The sequence below is a fragment of the Thamnophis elegans genome, chromosome 11 (assembly GCF_009769535.1).
Source record: "Thamnophis elegans isolate rThaEle1 chromosome 11, rThaEle1.pri, whole genome shotgun sequence".
NCBI classification, from domain to species: Eukaryota; Metazoa; Chordata; class Lepidosauria; order Squamata; family Colubridae; genus Thamnophis; species Thamnophis elegans.
This window is the reverse complement of record NC_045551.1, coordinates 33,720,584-33,740,668: the sequence shown is the minus strand read 5'-3', so window position 1 is coordinate 33,740,668 and position 20,085 is coordinate 33,720,584. Positions and strand designations below refer to the sequence as shown.

Here is a 20,085-nt window from a genome sequence, read left to right as displayed (position 1 = left end):
CAGAATCAGGTGTACAATCTACACCTTTACATCTATGCAAAAAAGGATGGTTGTCTATAATTTTTTGATTATCAGGAATTACACATAAATTAGTGGGTGATACAAGATCATTCTGTGAAGATAATAAAATCAATGTTTATTTTTAAAGATGTTTATTAGGTCAATCTAAAGTGAAGAAAATAGTGTACAACCTTTTAAGCTTCCAAGAACTTTCAAATCAGCAAAACATCTCGGAAAAAATGGCCACCTTTCTTTTATATGTTTTTCTATCAATAATTCATATAGCTTTTTTCGTTGTACAATTAGTGAGTTTAGATATTTTTTTAAAATAGAAATCTCTAATAGCAAAGTCAAGCAGATATTTTCCATTTTTCAGTGTTGTTTTAACTATAGAAGCAAGATTATAGCAGATTATATGAAAGCAATTTCATTTGATATTACCTAATCCCATACTGTATGATCTATCACAGGATATGTACTTGAGATCTTCAGGCAAGAGTAGAAAGTGCTATGTAAACAAAAACTGCAATAATTGGGTTTTTTTGTTTTTTGGCCCTTAAGGATGATCGTATTATACATATACGTATATATGTATATATGCTTTTGGGAGTATTTTTTGTTTATTTACATTGAATGTGCCATGTTCAAAACTGAAAAATGACAGAAAACTATGCAGCCAGATTTCAGCTGTCATATTCATGTTTTTATAGTTCTGTACTAGATCTAAATGTTTTTGCTTTTACTAAAGCCGGTTTTAATTTATATTTTAAGGGTTGCATTTTGAGCAATAAAATAACAAATTCATAGTTTTTGTTGAATTTTGTTGAAAATACAGATAATTCTTGGGTTACAATGGCAATTTGGACCAGGATTTCCATCACTAAGGGAGGCTGCCATAAAGCATCACAGCTCATGACTTCACTGCTTAGTGACTGAAATTTGGGCAGTCGGGGTTGCTGTTATGTAGACCATTAAGTTAAGACCTTCTGTGGACTCTGATATGGGAAGAGGCAGAAACTCCAGCCAGGCAGGGCAGCAGGTGATATCTAAGGACCAACTGGGCATGTGCTGCAGGTGGGCACTAGGAATTGTTGGGCTTGCGTCAGCATGACGTGAGTGAGCACTCCTCAGTTGTGGTAGCCTTTAGCAATCTTAATCTGCTACCACTGCTTCAGCTCTGTTTCAGGCCCAGCACCAGCCAGAATGGCATAGTAAGCTCAGTGCTGCAGCAAGCCTCAGCAATGCCAGCTAGTTTCAAGCCCCAGCACTGACCTCAAATCCCAGCAGCCCTGGTCACCTCAAGCCCCAGCACTGAGACAAGCCCTAGCAGTACCAGCTATCCATAAGAGCTGGTTTATGTCAACTGTCCAGTGGGAAATCCAGAAAAAGAAACTCCTCGGACATTTTACCAAGAGTATAAACTTTACTGAATAAATCAACATTGGCACAGAAGAAGCAAACCAGCTCTGGCTTTCTGCAGAAAAGCACACATACTTATTACCCCTTTCCCCATGGGCCACCCATAGTCCATTATGTCCACCAATCACTTCTATTTGTTTTGTTATGAGAATCAGCTGGCCATACTGTGACATCTGTTGTGGTGTCCTTGAGGGGGTGAGTAATGTCTCATGGGAACCAATGATGCCATTCCCCTCACTCTTGCATTCCAATTCACCACCACCATATTCTTTGTCCAGCTGCGAACAAATGGAATATAGGTGAAAGTTCGAGTCAGTCTTGGACACCCTCACTGCAATAACCTGCAAAGCCTCAAGCTCACACTTCCTAGCACCAATATCAATTTTGTGGTATCAGCCATGAGTCCAGGAATGGATGCTGATACGGCTGTTGTTATTGGGAGTTTCTGTTAGCCCTGAAAGATGCTGCAGCATACATATGAAGCCCTGTTTGTGAATTTGGCCCTCAAGAATCAGCCAAGACTGCTTCTTGTCTCCCTCCCTCCCTTCTATGTTTATACAATACAATACAATAGCAGAGTTGGAAGGGACCTTGGAGGTCTTCTAGTCCAACCTCCTGCCTAGGCAGGAAACCCAATACAGTTGCAGATAAATGGCTATCAAACATATTCTTAAAGACTTCCAGTGTTGGGGCATTCACAACTTCTGGAGGCAAGCTGTTCCACTGACTATTTGTTCTAACTGTCAGGAAATTTCTCCTCAGTTCTAAGTTGCTTCTCTCCTTGATTAGTTCCACCCATTGCTTCTTGTTCTACCCTCAGGTACCCTTGGAGAATAGTTTGACTCCCTCTTTTTCGTGGTAACCCCTGAGATATTGGAACACTGCTATCATGTCTCCCCTAGTCTTCTTTTCATTAAACTAGACATACCCAGTTCCTGCAACTGTTCTTCATATGTTTTAGTCTCCAGTCCCCTAATCATCTTTGTTGCTCTTCTCTGTACTCTTTCTAGAGTCTCCACATGTAACAGTATCCCTACTTTAACTTCTTGATTCTGTGATTGAAATGGCAATGAATTTCCCTAAATTGATAGTCCTTGGGACATCATTCTGTATTCTTCTCCCAGAGTCAAAAATGATTTAAGAAAGCCCCACATTTGATTTTGTTTTTGTTGTTATGGGACATTGGAATATCATGAGGTGTTGATGGATGTTACATCAGTCTCTTGCCATGGACAGATTATTTCCTATGTCCTGAAGTTCTTGAATCTGTCCATTGCAAGGAAGAAGGGGCTAATTTGATATTCTCACTCCAGGAGACTGATAGACCCAGTGATGTTTAAGAGGGAACTCATAATATTCCTTTAGCGCTAGTACAATTGTCTAGAGGCATTATTAGTCATGGCCTGAAGTGACCATGCACTAAAGTCTTGGAATGGACTGTTCCTGTATGGACTCTCTATAATAGTGGGCCTCCAGCACTTCAATTACTGCACTTCAACTACATATTATGGGCATTGCCCAAACATTTTCTTTCCAGGTGCAATTCAAGATATTAATTATCACCTTTGAAGCCTTATAAAGCGTGGGTCCAGTTTACTTACAGGGCTGTCTCACACTGAGGGTGTTTTCCTGTCCCAAAGATCAAATATAGGGTGAGCACCTCTCTGTTATCTGGCAGGAGTTTGGAGGCTGGACTTCTCTGTAGCAGATGCTGCCCTATGAAAAAGCTTCCCTAAGATTCAGAACTCCCTTATTCTCTTAGACATCTAGAAGACTGAAAACTATTAAGACCTGGATCTTCACCCAGGCATTGCGCTCAGATCGGAACTGAATCCAGTTCATGTATATTTGGAGTAGGAGTGTTATGGTGACTTGGTTGTTGTGCATGATGCATTTAATTTTCTTTTTTTTTGGGGGGGGGGTCACTTTTATATGTTGTTTTATTCTATTTAAGATTGACAGCCCTATATCTATTACAAATAGATAAGACTCTGTTTTAGCACTTCAGCAAAATAACTAAACAGTAAATATGTTTGTGTCTCTCTGAACCTTAGAGATTTCTGTGATTCTATGGTACATTGGTCTTAGAATAGATTCCTTTTCATTTGGGCAGATACCACCTTGAGCTAGTGTCTGGCATAATGAATATAGTATAATCTTTGTAATGCCACAAAAACCCCACTCTACCCATGTTTCCATTTTCTTCATCTTACTGAATAAATTCTATCATAGAAGATATAACATTTGTTTTATCTTCTCTATAGGGTCAGAAGTATTTCTGAGTTAATAGGCTCCATTTATAAAGTTGAACAAAATGTCCTGTATAAGTGTGGTTCAAAAATTCTTGTTTACCAAAGGATATCTATGATGATCATGCTGTTTTATAAACTTATATAAGGCTTGCATTCCAACAAGGAAAAGAAAAAATTACAGTTATCTCTCCCCATTCATATAGTGGAGAATAAGATTTTTTATAATTTAGGCTCACATGTTTTTCATTTCTAGGCAAATACAATTGTGGGTGGTTTTTTAAAAAAATATTTTGTAGGTAGATAATTAAAAATTTTAACTGCATATTTTTTTCACAATCCCTACATACAACCAATTTCGTTGTATAACCAATTTCGTTGTATAACCAATTTCGTTGTATTTAAGTACAATGAAATAAAGATTATACATACATACATACATACATACTGCAGTGTGTATTTATTTACAGGTATTTTAGCTTGCTAACTGTTAGAGAAAAGTGAGAAATTTGAGAATTTATTGTATTGTGGAATACTTGATTGGCAATATATGTTATATAGGATGGTAGACACTGAAACAAAATAAAAGGTTTGGATTGGCAGATGTTCAAATGTGTTTAGCTTACTGATGAATTCCACTCTAATAAATCATCTACATACAACACAGTTCATTTCGTGTGTAAGTGTGAATAAAAATTTATTACACATGACTAATCATGTTCTGATAAAGAACAAATATCACTTATCAATACCTCATATTCTCCATACTTTTGTTCTGGTGATCTTCTCTACAGTCTACTAGATAAAGTTGTTTTAAAGGTCAGTGAATTCCTTAGTGTAACTTTATTCAGGTATCTGCAACATCAGCCCCATCTTTACAACCTGCTTATTCACTGAGGATGGTCCTTGCTTATATTGCCTCTTTTGGACAAATTGATTTTCTTAAAGAGATCCAGGATTCAATCTTTAATAGTTTTTATACATCAGTTGCATTATCTACATTTGATGGCATTCTTCTCTATACTTCTATCTTGGGAGTATATCTTTAAGGGCAGGTACAATAATTACAATGTGTTGACAAAACCTAACACAAAGACAGAAGGAATTAAACATACATAAAGAATGAGTTATTGCCTTATCCACATCTGCCAGTATCCTCAAGCCCAATATCTTCAATTCTCATTCTAGAGAGCAACATTTTTTAAATCACACTAGATACAGATTTATTCTCAGCGATTTCTTTTTCACAGACTTGGTCCTGGCCTCTGATTTCTCCATCCGTTGCTCCACATTCACCATGCGTCTGTCTAGTTTCCCAACTTTTGATGAGAGGTTCTCTACCTTGCCTTCCAGTGAGAAAAATGTGTCTTCCATTGCCCCTGAATTACATGAAGTGACTTCATCAACTTAAGGGGGGATCTGCTGTGCTGCACTGTGGAGGAGCCCATCGAAGTCATGAAGATAGACAAGATGATGACATCATCTAATGCCAGGGCAGAGAAACAGATGGATTAAGGACATTGTTCTTGTTGTTCAGGGCATAATTTGCTCTAATTTGCACTTGCAGATATGTTGGACAACTTGAATGACACTGCCATCTGAATGATAGTGATGAACTATCAGAGATAGCAGCTTGTCCATGTTCTGTCTCCCACTTTTCTCATCTACTACATTCTTTATCTTGAGTATCATTTGTGAAAATAAGTGCACCCTAAATTTCACATTCAAGTCATTCTGTATTTTTTAGCAACCTTCAGAAGTACTGAAGAGGAGAAAACATAACTATTCATGGTGTGTGTTTATGTGTAAATTAATCCAAATTATTGTATTTTTACTTCTAAAAGTATTAGAATGCTAGAGTAGGACTTCCTTTGTACTTTACATGAGGCAGGAAAGGGGGGGAGGAATGTTTGCATCCATTAATTTTTCTAGCAAGAAGTGATTATAAGTGTGCATGCTTCTCACAATATTTATATAAGAAGAGAAACTTCCCTTGTTTTTGCATGCTATAGCTGTGGAATATTCTTTTTTACTCATACTTAGTATGCAGTTCATTACAAGAGCCAATTTTCTCCATAGTTCTGCCTAATTTGGGCATAATATAACAGCAAAAAAGATATTTAATGGCTTTATAGAATATATTTTGGAGAAATAATGACTAACTCATACTATCGAAGGAAATAATTGAAATATCCTGACTTACTAATATGCTTAAGTGGATGTGCATTACCTATGAAATTGGCATATTTTTGTTATTCTATTTTAAAAACACTAGGTTTATTTCCATTTTCATTAAAAACATTTTAAAAAGTCCTTTGGTTAATAAGTATATCATTTTTTAAAGAATGAGGATTTTTTTCAATTCAAAAGGGGAAAGAATTATTCTCATTTCAAGAAGAAAGTTTGTTATATCAACCTACAATATTTGTGATAATGTCACAATCCTTAAATATCTGTTTGGAAGATCTAGTTAAATTTTATGAATATTACACCAAATTAATTTGTAAAATACTGCAGATTAATTTATAGAATCAGGCTTAAAATGAGTAGATTTATAAACACTTTTTTCTTAACAATAACTAAGATAGTAACAATTTGCATCTTGCCACAGAAAAACAATTGTGTGAAATTAAAAATGCTGCATTGTTAGAATGCAGTATTGTCGCTAATTCTGCTGCCAGTAGGCTCAAGGTGGACTCAGCCTTCCATACTGAGGTTGGTAAAAGGAGGACCCAGATTGTTAGGGGCAATATGTAAACCACTTACCGCTGTAAAACACTGATGTGGTATATAAGTCCAAGTGCAAGTGCTATTACTATTGCCATTACTGGTTGCAGAGTTTACTGACAGAATTTTGCTTGGATGTAGCCAGCAGCATGCAGAAGATTTCAAATACATGGAATTGTCATAAGTAATAAATAGGTTTATCTAATACTATTTTCAGTGGCATTTGCTGTCAAGCATATCTTCTGAATTTCCTACAGTGAGACATACTAAGCTGTACAAATATAGTGCAATAAATATGAAGACTGGTATCAAAAACTATCAAATTGTTCTGCATTCTGTAATGTGCATTTTATTGGGTGTTGGTTTTTATATAGACTGTAAATTATTTGATTTGTTAATGGGAAGGGAGGGCAGATCAATTATCAAGTTTTGAAGTACATTAAGATTATAGCCTGTTGCAAATTTCTGCCATATAGAAAATATTTTTCTTAGGTAACTTTTTAATTACTGTAAATCAAATTTAATTTTAAAATGTAAATGATGACTTAATAACATTATTTTCAAATAGAAATTGATGATGCTGACTCAACAGATGATGATAGTCAAGATTCTGCCGAATTGAATAAAAGTGATATTGATATTTCTGTGTCATCAATGGCAGAAATTGCATCTTGCAGTTATGAAGCCAGGTAAGAGGAAATTATTTCTTGTCAGTTGGAGGTTGCAGAATATAGTCTTTCTATAGTCTTTCTCTTTAAATAGATAAAACATATTTATTTAGTTGGTTGTTTATTAAAATATTTTTTTAAATATTCTGACACATTTGTAGAAAGACTTGCGCTTTTGTTGTGCAAATTACAGTAGGAATATTATACTTCGTGAGTTGGTATATATTTGCCACTATATTATGTAACATAAATAATTGAATTTAAAAAATAGAATGAAATAGTTGCTTAACTACTTAATATGCTTCATGTAAGATAATTATTTTAATTTCATTAATTGATTATTTTGAACCCCTATGGAATTGTTTTTTTATTTAGGCAAGCTGGTATAAAGAATGGAATGTTTTTTGGACAAGCAAAACGCTTGTGCCCAAATCTTCAAGCTGTTCCCTATGACTTTCACGCATACAAAGAAGTTGCACAAACTATGTATGAAACATTGGCAAGGTAAATGTTTCAAGTTATATAAGTTGTTAAAATGTTTATTTTAGACAAAGAATAACCCCCAAAAACTTTTATTATGAAATTCTTCTGATTGCTTTGTAATGCAATTTGATAAAATATTATGTGCTATTTGTTTTATTATGGTACTTATGAATTTATTAAGCACTTCTTCAACAATGTACAAATATCCTATATTTTCTACTATGATTTATCTTTTTTTTCTATAGCCTCATCTCACAAAAGCCACCCAAATATTTCTGAATAACAAGCTATTCCAGGATCAGATTACCTTTTAATCTCAGCAAAATAGAAATTTTATTACAAAATATATTACTTTTATTTACAGATTAACATAGTTATTTTAAGGCAGCTTAGTTAAAGCCATGCTCCATTATTCTACTTTCCAACTTGAGTTTTTATTGATGTCTGATTGAACAGCCAGATGTAAATATGTGAAAAATAGTTGAAACAATTATGCTTCTCAGGTTCAGGTTTTATATTTTACTTATAAAATGAAGTGTGTAATATGGTTATTGTCACTTCACAATACAGCATCTATGGAAAGATGGGTGGCAAATAAATTTAATAAATAGGTATCTGTTCTGACCCCCCCCCCCTTGACGGCTCGTTAACAAACGCAGGCAGGCAACTTAAAAGGACTTGTCTTTATCAGTTTTCAGTTCAAACTGGCTTCGAGCCCAGAAAATAACAGAAATACAGTCTTTGACCAGATAATGTAATGAAAACAAATCTAACTGGAATTTCTTGACGGGAGGCCAGGCGCAACGTCCGAACAAACCTCCAATGTCTTGATGCAGACGCGCAATGAATCTGCGAGAGCACCCGTCGATGGATATGCCCTGCGGGAACATAGAGCCAGCCCCGACACACTTCAAAAGATCCCCTTCCAAAGTCCGTGGGGACGCTGGCCTCACTTCCGCCTTTTGTCACTCCACCCAGTCGTCACCCCGCTGCACATCCCATACCAGAGACTGCATTCTCCCGGGATGACAAACAGCAGCGCAGGTTGCAACGGGTAGAACAGTCCGAGGTGGAAGCGAGTTCGCAGGGTCGGAGTTCTTTACTTTACTTGGCAGGGCATCCGCCCTGGGACTCTACACCCCCTGAACGCACGCTATCCTGTGCGAGCGGGGTAACACGGCCGCACCAACGTGCTGGTTGTCCAACTTGATTGTGCGTTGCTGAGGGACAGTTGCAGTCCGCACAACCCTTCGGTTCTTCTTGGGGCAGCTCCCTGCCAGGTTTCCAAGATCCCCACAGTAAAAACACAATCCCTCCGCACGTCTTCTGTCCATCTCTGTCCGTGACACCCGAGATCAGACAGCACCCAACTCCATGGGCTCCTCCCAGTCCACTGCAGTCTCTTGCTGAACTGGCATGCTGGTGGTTTCCTGGAATACCCAGGAAATAATAATACAGAGCCTTCGCCTCTGCAGCCGGGTGTCTATCCGGAGGCACAGGTGGACCAACGCGTCCAATGTCGGTGGCCTGTCCACCCTCGCCAGTTCATCCTGCAAGGCCTCAGACAATCCATCTTGGAACGTGTCCATTAAAGCAGGTTCATTCCATGTGGAATCTTGGCTACGTAGCCTGAATTCAGACAAATATTCTTGCAATGACCCAGTACCCTGCTACAAGGATTTCAAACTTCTGGCAGCTGTTTCCCCTTTGATCGGATCTTCAAACATCCGTTTGAAATGCTGGCAGAAGCCTTGGAAGTCATCCAGCAGAGGGCTCTGTTGCACTAACAAGGGAGTGGCCCACCGGGCAGCCGTGCCTGAGAGCAAACTGATCATGAATCCCACCTTCGTCCGGTCAGTGGGAAAGTCCTCCGCTCCCAGGCTAATAAACAGCTGGCATTGTCCCAGAAACGCAGTAAACATAGCCAAACTTCCATCATATTTATCTGGCATGGCAATTGGGCACTTCCTCCTTGGCTGGGGGGGGTCTTGCAGCTCTCTGCAACTGCTGAATATGATCTGACAGGACAGCCATTTGCTGCGCGAGTTGCATCTCTGTAGCCTGTAATTGTTCCATAGTTAATGAAATGGAGGCTTATGTGGCTGGAGTCAATCTGTTCTGACCCCCCCTCGTTAACAAACGCAGGCAGGCAACTTAAAAGGACTTGTCTTTATCAGTTTTCAGTTCAAACTGGTTTCGAGCCCAGAAAATAACAGAAATACAGTCTTTGACCAGATAACGTAATGAAAACAAATCTTTCTTATGGCAACTCAATTTGAACAAAACGAAAGCAAAACATTTCTTCCAAAGTCTCTCTGAATCAGGGTTACAGACATACAGAGCACTTATCCAAATGAATCTTACATAAACCACGACTGATGACCAAACAATGTTGTACAAACCAAACATGGAACACACGAAGGAACGACGTTGACTCCAGCGACTGGGGCGTGGCAGCATCTGTCCTTTTATCTCCAAACCTCCTCCCACAAGCCCCAGCTGCATACTGAATTTTGTATCCCGAAAAAACTCTCAGCAGAACTGCTGAGTCACAACAGGTATCTATATTTTAAAAGGGACATGGTGGCTCAGTGGCTAAGATGCTGAGCTTGTCGAGCAAAAGATCGGCAGTTCAGCGGTTCGAATTCCTAGTGCTGTGTAACAGGGTGAGCTCCCATTACTTGTCCCAGCTTCTGCCAACCTAGCAGTTCAAAAGCTCATAAAAATGCAAGTAGAAAATTGGGACCACCTTTGGTGGGAAGATAACAGTGTTCCGTGCGCCTTTGGCATTTAGTGGTGCTGGCCACATGACCTTAGAGATGTCTTCGGACAGTGCTGGCTCTTTGGCTTTGAAAGGGAGATGGAGATGAGCACCGCCCCCTAGAGTCAGGAACGACTAGCACCTATGTGCTAGAGGAACCTTTACCTTTTACCTATACTTTAAAATATTTTTTCCAAAAATTGGAAACTTCCTATGTATTGGGGTTTCACTATAAAATGAATATTAAATGCTTGTAAATATGCTTAATTTTGAATAACTTAATTTTGTTCCTACTATTTCTTTTTAATTCCTTGACTTTATTGATAGCTATACTCACAACATTGAAGCTGTCAGTTGTGATGAAGCACTGGTAGATACCACTGAAATCCTTGCAGAGACTGGTTTGACATCAGATGAGCTAGCAAATGTTATTCGTGCAGAAATAAAAAATAAGACCAAATGCCCCGCTTCAATTGGAATAGGTTAGTATATTGTTTAGAAAAGTTTATTTATGAGTAAAGTAGATTATTAAGAAAAAACAACATTTTGTATCTATAAAGTATATGCATTAATCACAGGATTAAGATAATTTTATGATTAGATATTAGAAATATGTGCTAAGTCTAGTTACCGTATTTTTCGGAGTATAAGATGCACCTTTTTCCCTCAAAAAAGAGGCTGAAAATCTGGGTGCATCTTATACACTGAATACAGCATTTTTTGTCTTCCGAAGTGCCCTCCCCCCCCCACTCACCAAAATGGCCGTGCAGAGCCTATAGAAGGCTTTCAAAGAGCCCCTGGGGCCTGGGGAAGGCAGAAATGAGTGAAAAAGGGGTCATTTTTTTTGCTCATCCACCCCCCCCCCAGCCCCCAGGAGTACTCTATAAGCCTCCTAAAGGCTATGCATGCAATTTGTTTGGCAAAAAACGGGCCCGTTTTTGCGAAAAACAGACCGTTTTTTGCTCAGTCCAGCCAATAATAATAAGTTGTCATTCAGTCAGTGCCTTGCAGAACTAGCTACAAAAATATGGGGGGCACCCCCCAGGAGCACTCTGCAAGCCCCCTAAAGGCTATTCATGCCTTTTTGGGGGGGGGGAACTGGACCCATTTTCGCAGGCGAGGGGACTTTTTTTTAAAAAAAATTGCCTCTTCAAAACCTTGAGGTATCTTATAGTCCTGTGCGTCTTATACTCCGAAAAATACAGTAATTCTTCTTGTTTTCTCCTTTCTTCATTTATAGAAGATAATAAATAGAAGCTAAATATATACTGACTTAGAGGCTTTTATATATTACCAACTGCCTTCTTTTTTAGTATTTTTCTCATATAAAGGGACACAGTGGAAGTACTTGTAATATTTGTTGCATCTGACACTCCTATATTCAACTTAATGTCCGTGGGTAAGGTTGGTTAAATGTGATTTTTAATCACATTCAGCACATTATACTCCAAACAGCACTGCTCCATTTCCCAATCCCTGCAAAGCATTTTGGGATCAGCCATGGAATTAGCCATAGGCAAAGCATATCATGAACAAATTAATGCTCAGTCTAGCCAACAATAACAAGTTGTCATTTAGTCAGTGCCTTGCAGCAACTAGCAACAAAAATATTCCCCATGTTTTCAGATAAATACTTGGTGTATTTATCTGGCCATTTGTATGATCTGAACTGTTGATCTAAGGAGAAAGTTCCAGTTCTCGTTTTCCCATTATTCCAGCATTTAGGTAGGTCACAATTAGTGCCAGTTCAATAATGAGATATCATTTAATGCAAATTATAAATTAATACCAGTTTAGGTTTAATATGAATAGGTTTAATTAAATTTAATTAATTTGATGCTAACTGAGATGTGGATAAATCACTCTAGCTTTGTATATATGAATATTTCAAGAAAGAGAAAACAGTTCAGTCTATGCTGCTAAAATATTTTGAGAGGTAATAATGTTTTTAATCAGTGTAAGATTGTTGGAATGACTGTTGGAATGATTATTAGTAAGAATGATTGTTGGAACTAAAATAACTGAAATGTGTAATGTAGGAAAAATATTGAATCTTCAAAATGGTTGAAATACTGCTTAGAAGCAATATTGAACTTTTATAGGTTCAAATATTTTACTGGCCAGATTGGCGACTCACCGAGCAAAACCTGATGGGCAGTATCATATAAAATCTGAAGAAGTAGATGACTTTATCAGGAGCCAGCTAATTATACATCTTCCAGGTAGCTTTTTTCTACTTTATTCCTTCTTAGCTTTCTTCAGAAGTCTTTATCACAGTTATTTCAGCTCTACTTTACAAAGGTAATGGGTGACTAACAAATGAAAGTGGCTATTTTCTTTATAGTGAAGATAAAGCAACATATATAGATAGCATTATCCAAATTTTGAATAGCATTCACCTCTCAATTGAAAGGTTGAGAGTTCAATCCTAGGTAGTGGCAGATGTTTCTCTTAGGGCACAAAGAAAAAATACCTGCTGCAAACTCCCTATGGAACAGGTGTTAAACTTGCTGCATCACGTTGTCGTCACATGACATATCGCAGTGTTTTTTTGCAGAGCTGGGGTGGGTGTGGCCTGTGTGTGAGAGGCTGACATCCCTGCCCAATGCATCAGGAAAAGGCATCTGACCAATAAATCCTAAATTTCATCCAGTCACCTGTCTCTACCCAAAATAAAGGGATTATAGCGTCATAAAAAGGGAACGGGGTTTTAATCCAAATTTTGAATAGTAATCTGATAAATTGCATGGCATAGATTTTGCATTTTGAGATTATGTTAATTCTCTGTATATTTAATAAATATTCAAAACATCAAAATAATAGTATTCAGCCAAAAGAAATCTAGACAAAAAAAATGCATATTTAATTGATTAATTATGTGCCATCGAGTCATTTTTGACTGCTAGCAACCACATATATATATATGTGTGTGTGTGACAATCTATCCCCAACCTTTTCTTTTAAATCTCCCAGGGTTGCACTCATGGCTATCTTCCTGCAGGTGATCCTCTTCTTTTTCCTTTCTCCTCCTCAGCATAGATATTTTTTGCAGACTGTTTGTTTTTTTGCATAATGTGTCCAAAATAGGATAATTTGAGCCTGGCCTATGGCTAGTTATAAAAGTGATTTAGTCAATATTATTGTTTATTCCTATTTTAGGTGTTGTGAAGTGTAACTTTTCTGTATAATTGTAAGCAACATTGTCTGAGATATAAAATTACAGTCACATCTGCTATTTTATAACATTTTATGCATTTATACAATGCACATTAAAGTTTAAATAATGTAACAATGATTGTCAAATGAATAATTTCTCTGGTGTAGAGTTCTAATACAAAAATATTTTTTGATTTTGGAATTCAGGAGTTGGAAGAACAATGGAATCTAAGCTGTCATCTATGGGGATAAAAACTTGTGGAGATCTACAATGTATCACAATGTCAAAGCTTCAGAAAGAGTTTGGACCCAAAACTGGACAAATGCTATATAGATTTTGCCGTGGTTTGGATGACAGGCCAATTCAGAGAGAGAAAACAAGAAAATCTGTTTCAGCTGAGATCAATTATGGCATAAGATTTTCGCAGGTAAAAAAATGAAATCAAATTTAAGTGAAACATTAATCATTGTTTCAAAATGGTCTATAAGATTGCATGTTACTGGGCTGTAATTTCTTTGTTCTAATTCCTTATTAATACTAAAATGTGCTTTTATATGAAATGAGTGATAACATGGATGAGCTTTAGGTAATGTGGCCTTTCAAATGCTAAGGAGTTTTAGAATTTGTTAAGCATTCATTCTTGTTTTCAAGGGTGGCATAAGTTTTTAAAATAAGATTTTAAAATTATAATTCAGTAGAGCAGTTCCTATGCACCCATTGGATGAAATGAAATCGAATATTCTTTATTGACCAAGTGTGATTAGCCAATAAAACTCTAAGTGTACATGTAAACAGCAAAATAATATAATCATGTTACCAATAATAAAAAAACAGGAAAGATGAGAAGGATAATAGTAATTCAGCCCAACTACCTAGATAAACATCCTTAGACATAAGATAGTGCTGTGATAATTAGCGTGACCCGTCAAAACCGCGGAGGACAAAATCGCGCTCGACGAAAGCGCGCATTTGACGTCATCACAGCGCGACGAAAAAAATTAAAAATTGAAATAAAATTAAAATTAAAGCAAGCCGATTCACATAAAGGTAAGGGTTAGGGTTAGGGTTAGGTTTAGAGCGTTAGGGTTACGTTTAGCGTTAGGTTAAGGGTTAGCGTTAGGTTTAGCATTAGGTTAAGGGTTACGTTTAGGGTTAGATTTAGGGTTAGGTTAAGGGTTAGGTTAGGATTAGGTTTAGGGTTAGGTTTGGGGGGGTTAGGGTAAGGTTTTCGCTTTATTTTTACATTTTTCGATCACAGCACGATGTTTTCGTCGCGCTGTGATGACGTCAAATGCACGCTTTCGTCAAGCACGATTTTGTCCTCCGCGGTTTTGTGGTGGAACCGTAATTAGGTGTTCAGCAAAGTGATGGCATGAGTGGGTGGAAATTGTTTAGTTGCTTTGGCATGCAATTCCCTGTAGCTGTATCCCAAGGGTAGGAATTGAAACAGTTTATGTCTAGGATGTGAGGTGTCTTAGATATTTTCTCAGCCTTTTTCTAGCTCATACAATATGCAGGTCCTCAGTGGAAGGCAGGCTGGTGGCAGGGTTATTGGTTTTTTTTACTATCCATTGAAGCCTGTACTTGTTCTGTTTGGTTGCTGGCCAAACCAGAGAGTTAAACCATCTAAACCAGGTAAAACCAGACATTAAAACCATTGAAAGATCACTGAAGGATTTACTCTCAGATATGTGAATATATAGGACTGTGACCTAAAAGTAGACAGTCTTCTGAGAAAAACAACAACAATTTTGGCCCTCTTTTGTAATTTCTTACCATGGAAGAATGCACTTATAGCCTATGACCGTGATGGCGAACCTATGGCACACGGAGCCATTTGTCAGGCATGCGAGGCGTTGCCCTGTCAGCTGCCCAGTGCGCATGTGTGTGCTGGCCAGCTGACTTTAGCCTTCTTTTGAGGCCATTTTTCACCCTGAAGCCTCTGGAGCATAAAAAACCGCCCCTATGGCCAAACCAGAAGTTTGGGAACATACTTCTGGTTTGCGCATAGGGCTGGCTTTAGCCCTCCAGAGCGTTCAGGAGGCTTTTCTGAAGGCTCCGGAGGACGAAAAACAGCCCTACGGACAAACCAGAAGTTACTTCCGGTTTGCTCATGAGCCTTTTTGCCCTACGGACCCTTCAGGGAAGCTATTATGGCTATTCAGTTCAGGTAGAACATTTATAGAAAACTCTAGAATGGGTTTATAAAATGTTTTATTTCCAAAATAAATAGTTCATTTCATTAGAACATTTTTGAATACAAAAATTACATGAAATTTCCCCTCTGTACTAAAAGCTCTGTATTGAGTACAAAATGGGTTGCTTTGAACATTTTGGAATTACTCTGAGCTCAAAGTAGCATTGCAATCATGTTTTCAAGATTGAAATGCTTTGAAATTGCTCAAAAGAGCTTACTTTGAGTTCAGAAAAGGGGTTTCATATTTAGGAGGGAACATTCTGTGAAATTTCACACTTTCATTGTCTTTCATGCCCATTGTCAGTTGTTAAACAGTATTTAATGTTGTTTTTTGCTGGCATATTTTAGTACAATAATGAAGATTGGTTTTGATTTGATTGCGTCTTTTAACCTGTGTAGAATCCATTTTCCCCATTTCAAGGCAAAAGAAGCAGAAGCTTTCCTTCTGAGTCTTTCAGAAGAGATCCAGAGAAGGTTGGAAGCAGCCAGTATGAAAGGAAGACGATTAACTCTCAAAGTCATGATTAGGAAAGCTGGAGCCCCAGTAGAATCTGCAAAATTTGGAGGACATGGAATTTGTGACAGTGTTGCCAGGTAAATAGTTTGGTATATAAATTTGCCGTTGTTTATATGCTTAAATTTGCACACTAATAATAAACATAATATTGCTCTTTTTCTCTGCCTTAAGTCATCTAACTTTTGCCCCTCCCTTTTTCCTAAGGCTGAGAGAGAGTGATTGTCTCAAGATCATTTGGTACATTTGGTATTTAAGGCATAACTGGAACTCCCAGTTTCTAGCCTAATGTCTTTAATCATTACACACTGGCTTTTAATTTCAGTCACTAGACTTTATTTTTTAAAAAGATTTATTTTTAAGTCCTTTAATACCTCCTTGTAACATTCAATTTTTATATTGTAATTTTAATGCATTTTCCTGGGGAAACTCTTGTTTTCAAGGGTGGCATAAGTTTTTAAAATAAGATTGTACAAACATTTTGTAAGATATAGAAAATACATTTTTAAAAGTTCCTGTTTTACAAACAATACTAGCGATGAGAACATGTCTGTCAAATTCATTTTCTATACTCTTCATATGTCCATGTATGTTAGAACCCTATAAAACATTACTGTCAAAATACAGGTAGTCCTTGACTTAACGACCACAATTGAACCCAAAGTTTTTGTTGCTAAGTGAGACATCTATTAAATGAGTCTGCCCCATTTTACAATTTTTCTTGCCATAGTGGTTAAGTGAATCATTGCAATTGTTTACGTTAGTAACATGGTTGTTAAGTGAATCTGGCTTCCCCATTGATTTTGCTTGTCAGAAGGTCGCAAAAGGGGATCACATTACCCCAGGACACTGCCACGGTCATAAATATGAGTCAGTTGCCAAGTGCCCAAATTTTAATCACATGGCCATGGGGATGCTGTAGTAGTGTTAAGTGTGAAAAATGGTCATACGCCACTGTTTTCATTGCTGTTGAAACTATTTTTAGAATGGTAAAAAAGTAGACTTATATCAACACAATTTATTCATAACATTAATTGGGCCTCACTATGTGTGATAGTTTACTGGGGACATAATAAAGCTACTAGTTTGAGCCTTGTCTGCCAAAATATAGGGACAAGCTAGGCAAAATACACCATTGCTATCTGACAAAATGTTCAGGGAGCAAATAATACACAATTTAAAAACAAATTAAGCATACGAAAGTATCTTTTAGTAATTAGAATAAAAGCTGAATTTAATTGCAGAAAATGAACAAGTGAAGAATAGTAAACCTGCATTATTAGTAGTGGGTTATAAATAAACAGCCCATTTCCCTAATCATGGCTTTTTCTGCTGACATAATTTTTATAGGTGGTCATATTAATCTAGCATTTTTTTTAAACTGAAGGTCTTAATTTTCTCCCTCTTTTAAAAACTAGATTCATAAAGTAAACAAAAGGACAGTCCTAGCTTTAAAAGGAATAGCATGGTGTTGATTAGCAGTGTTAATCAATGAACATGCTAATCAAATCATTTTTATCATATGCATGCTCACATTAGCAGAAGGGGATAGGAGAAGGAATCTGGTATCAGGAAAATGAGCAGCTAAATAGCTAAGTGCACTATAATGAAATTCAGTCATAGTAAACTCAAGATTTCATAGATGTTTTATCGTTAATTAAGAATTTGGAGAAATGTAATATAATAAAATACCATAATTACATAATTACACTATAATTACATATAATGATCAAAATAGTACTACACTTCTAGAAGTGTGGAGAGAGGGGAGGAGAGAGAGAAAGAGAAAGGATACTTGATGTTCTCATCTACAAAATTATCTACTGGTATTGCTTTATATGTATTTATTGAATGTACGGTAATTCCATATGTTCAAATCTAGTTTGTACATCTGATTGAAATTTGTAAAACAATCAAAATTAAGATCAGAAGAATATGTCTAGAAACCTATCTAGTTCTTTTTTTCTATAGTGGCCACTCAGTTTTCTACTGCAGTCATGGAAACAAAATATAACAGCAATTGTCCTGGGCAATTTTGGAAATAATGAGTATTTAAAGATGTGATTCTTCTGATCCTGGTGATGACATATATTCAATCTAATCAGTAGCCATTGTAAAGTTGTTGATGCATTTAAACATTTATGCGTTTGTAGGACTGTGACTCTCAACCATGCAACAGATAATGCCAAAGTGATTGGGAAAGAAATATTAAATATGTTTCACACAATGAAACTGAATATTTCTGATATGAGAGGGGTAAGTTTTTAAATCACAGCAACTTTAGAACTCATGATTGATTTTTTCTTCTACCAAATTATTTACTGGTATTGCTTTATTGTTCTAAATTGGAGTAGATATGTGATAAATATTTTTATTTATATATCCTATTATATGTGAAATATTGCAATTTTACATTGGACTAACTGACCAGTCATTTAAAACGGTAAACGCTAATCTGAGAAGAGAAAAGGAGCATTGGCTAGAATTAGGGAACTTTGGAAACTTTTTGATTAAATACGGATGGTAGGACCTTTAATCACCCTTAGTTAATCAGCTAACTGGTTCAATAATGTTTCATCCAATACCTATAGATTCTTGTTACTGAAAGAATTTTCTATATTTAATTTCACTAGGACCTCTCTTTTATTATTCTCATAAGTACCCAAACAGTGGGCTTTTTTTTTCAAGATCATACTTTCTCTGTGATTGTGGGGTGTGTGTGTGTGTGTGTGTGTGTGTGTGTAAGCTATAGATTTATGAAAAAGTATTCTAAATATTAATGTTAAATATCTTTAGAAGACAATGGTTTTTGCTGCAGCAGACTATAAATGAACATATCTCCCCAAATTTACTCTGGTATCTTATTTTCTAGGTTGGAATTCAAGTGCATCAGCTAGTTCCAGTTAATAAAACAACTGCCATGTCTTCCTCTAACACTTCATTACCTTCTGGGTTCTTGCCTGGTGGAGCTGATTCAATTATTGATCTTTTGCAAATTCCAAAAGGTGTGAAGAAGTCCAAGAATAAAGAAGAACGCAAGGAAGGTTGGAAGATAAATAACATTTTGCTTTGGGAGTTTTTTAGATAGCTTTTAAAATAAATTGTTATTCACAGAAAACAGAGTTGTTGTCCTGTGCACTGCTTGGAGAATCCAAGCATGGAGTTAACTTCTGCCTATTAGCCCAGAGACTGAGTTAGACAAAGTCTTGACTACACCTCCTCTGCTCTTTGAAGCTCGGTTTTTTTAACTCAGTCTAGCCTAGAGAGACATATTCAAGACTTTCTCCAGCTCAGTCTAAGTAAAATACCCTTTTGTAGATTGGATTCTCCATAATTGCAACAATTATATCAGGACAGCAGGCATTAGTAAAGGAAATTGTAAGTGCCATGTTTCCTGAGCCGCTCTTTGGCTGCTGGTAAGTGTGCTAGTTTACCCTGGCCCAGCAGATAAAACCACCACTGCCTTTTCTTGTTTTTTCCTTAATTTTTTCCTCAAAACTTGGATTCAGCAACCCAGGCAGCCGGAGATATTGCCCAATCACTCGGGTTAGCCTCTGTTACCGCGGCTGGTGTTTTTTGGCACTCAGAGAGCCGGTTAACCGCTCACACACCATTTTGCAGTTTTGAAATCTGTGGCTATTATTATCCGTGGCACCAAGGGAGTGGTGCTGTTTTTCATGCCAATTTGATCTGTTTAAAGTTATTTTTGGTGCCGGGAGAGCTGGCTTGCCACTCTCGCACGATTTTGACTGCGCATTGCGAGATGAAGAGCTCCGGATGTCTCAGAGCAGTGGCTCTTCAACGTTTTCGGCAACTGACAGTCCAGTGGCCACCATAGGAGGGCCTCACTTCACCTAAAAGGCACCTTTTTCATCATGCCTAGCCGCCTTTGTGCCCGTTGGTACTCAGC

General features: G+C 37.2%; 1 protein-coding gene across 1 annotated transcript in view; it reads left to right on the top strand.

Moving 5' to 3' along the window:
- The window catches only part of REV1 (REV1 DNA directed polymerase), a 63,938-nt gene that overhangs the window by 23,867 nt on the left and 19,986 nt on the right, over window positions 1-20,085 (top strand). Inside the window, 8 exon segments of the mRNA XM_032226676.1 lie at window positions 6,964-7,084; window positions 7,439-7,567; window positions 10,635-10,789; window positions 12,410-12,529; window positions 13,671-13,891; window positions 16,083-16,255; window positions 18,329-18,431; window positions 19,048-19,219. Coding sequence (XP_032082567.1) covers window positions 6,964-7,084; window positions 7,439-7,567; window positions 10,635-10,789; window positions 12,410-12,529; window positions 13,671-13,891; window positions 16,083-16,255; window positions 18,329-18,431; window positions 19,048-19,219 — 1,194 coding nt within the window.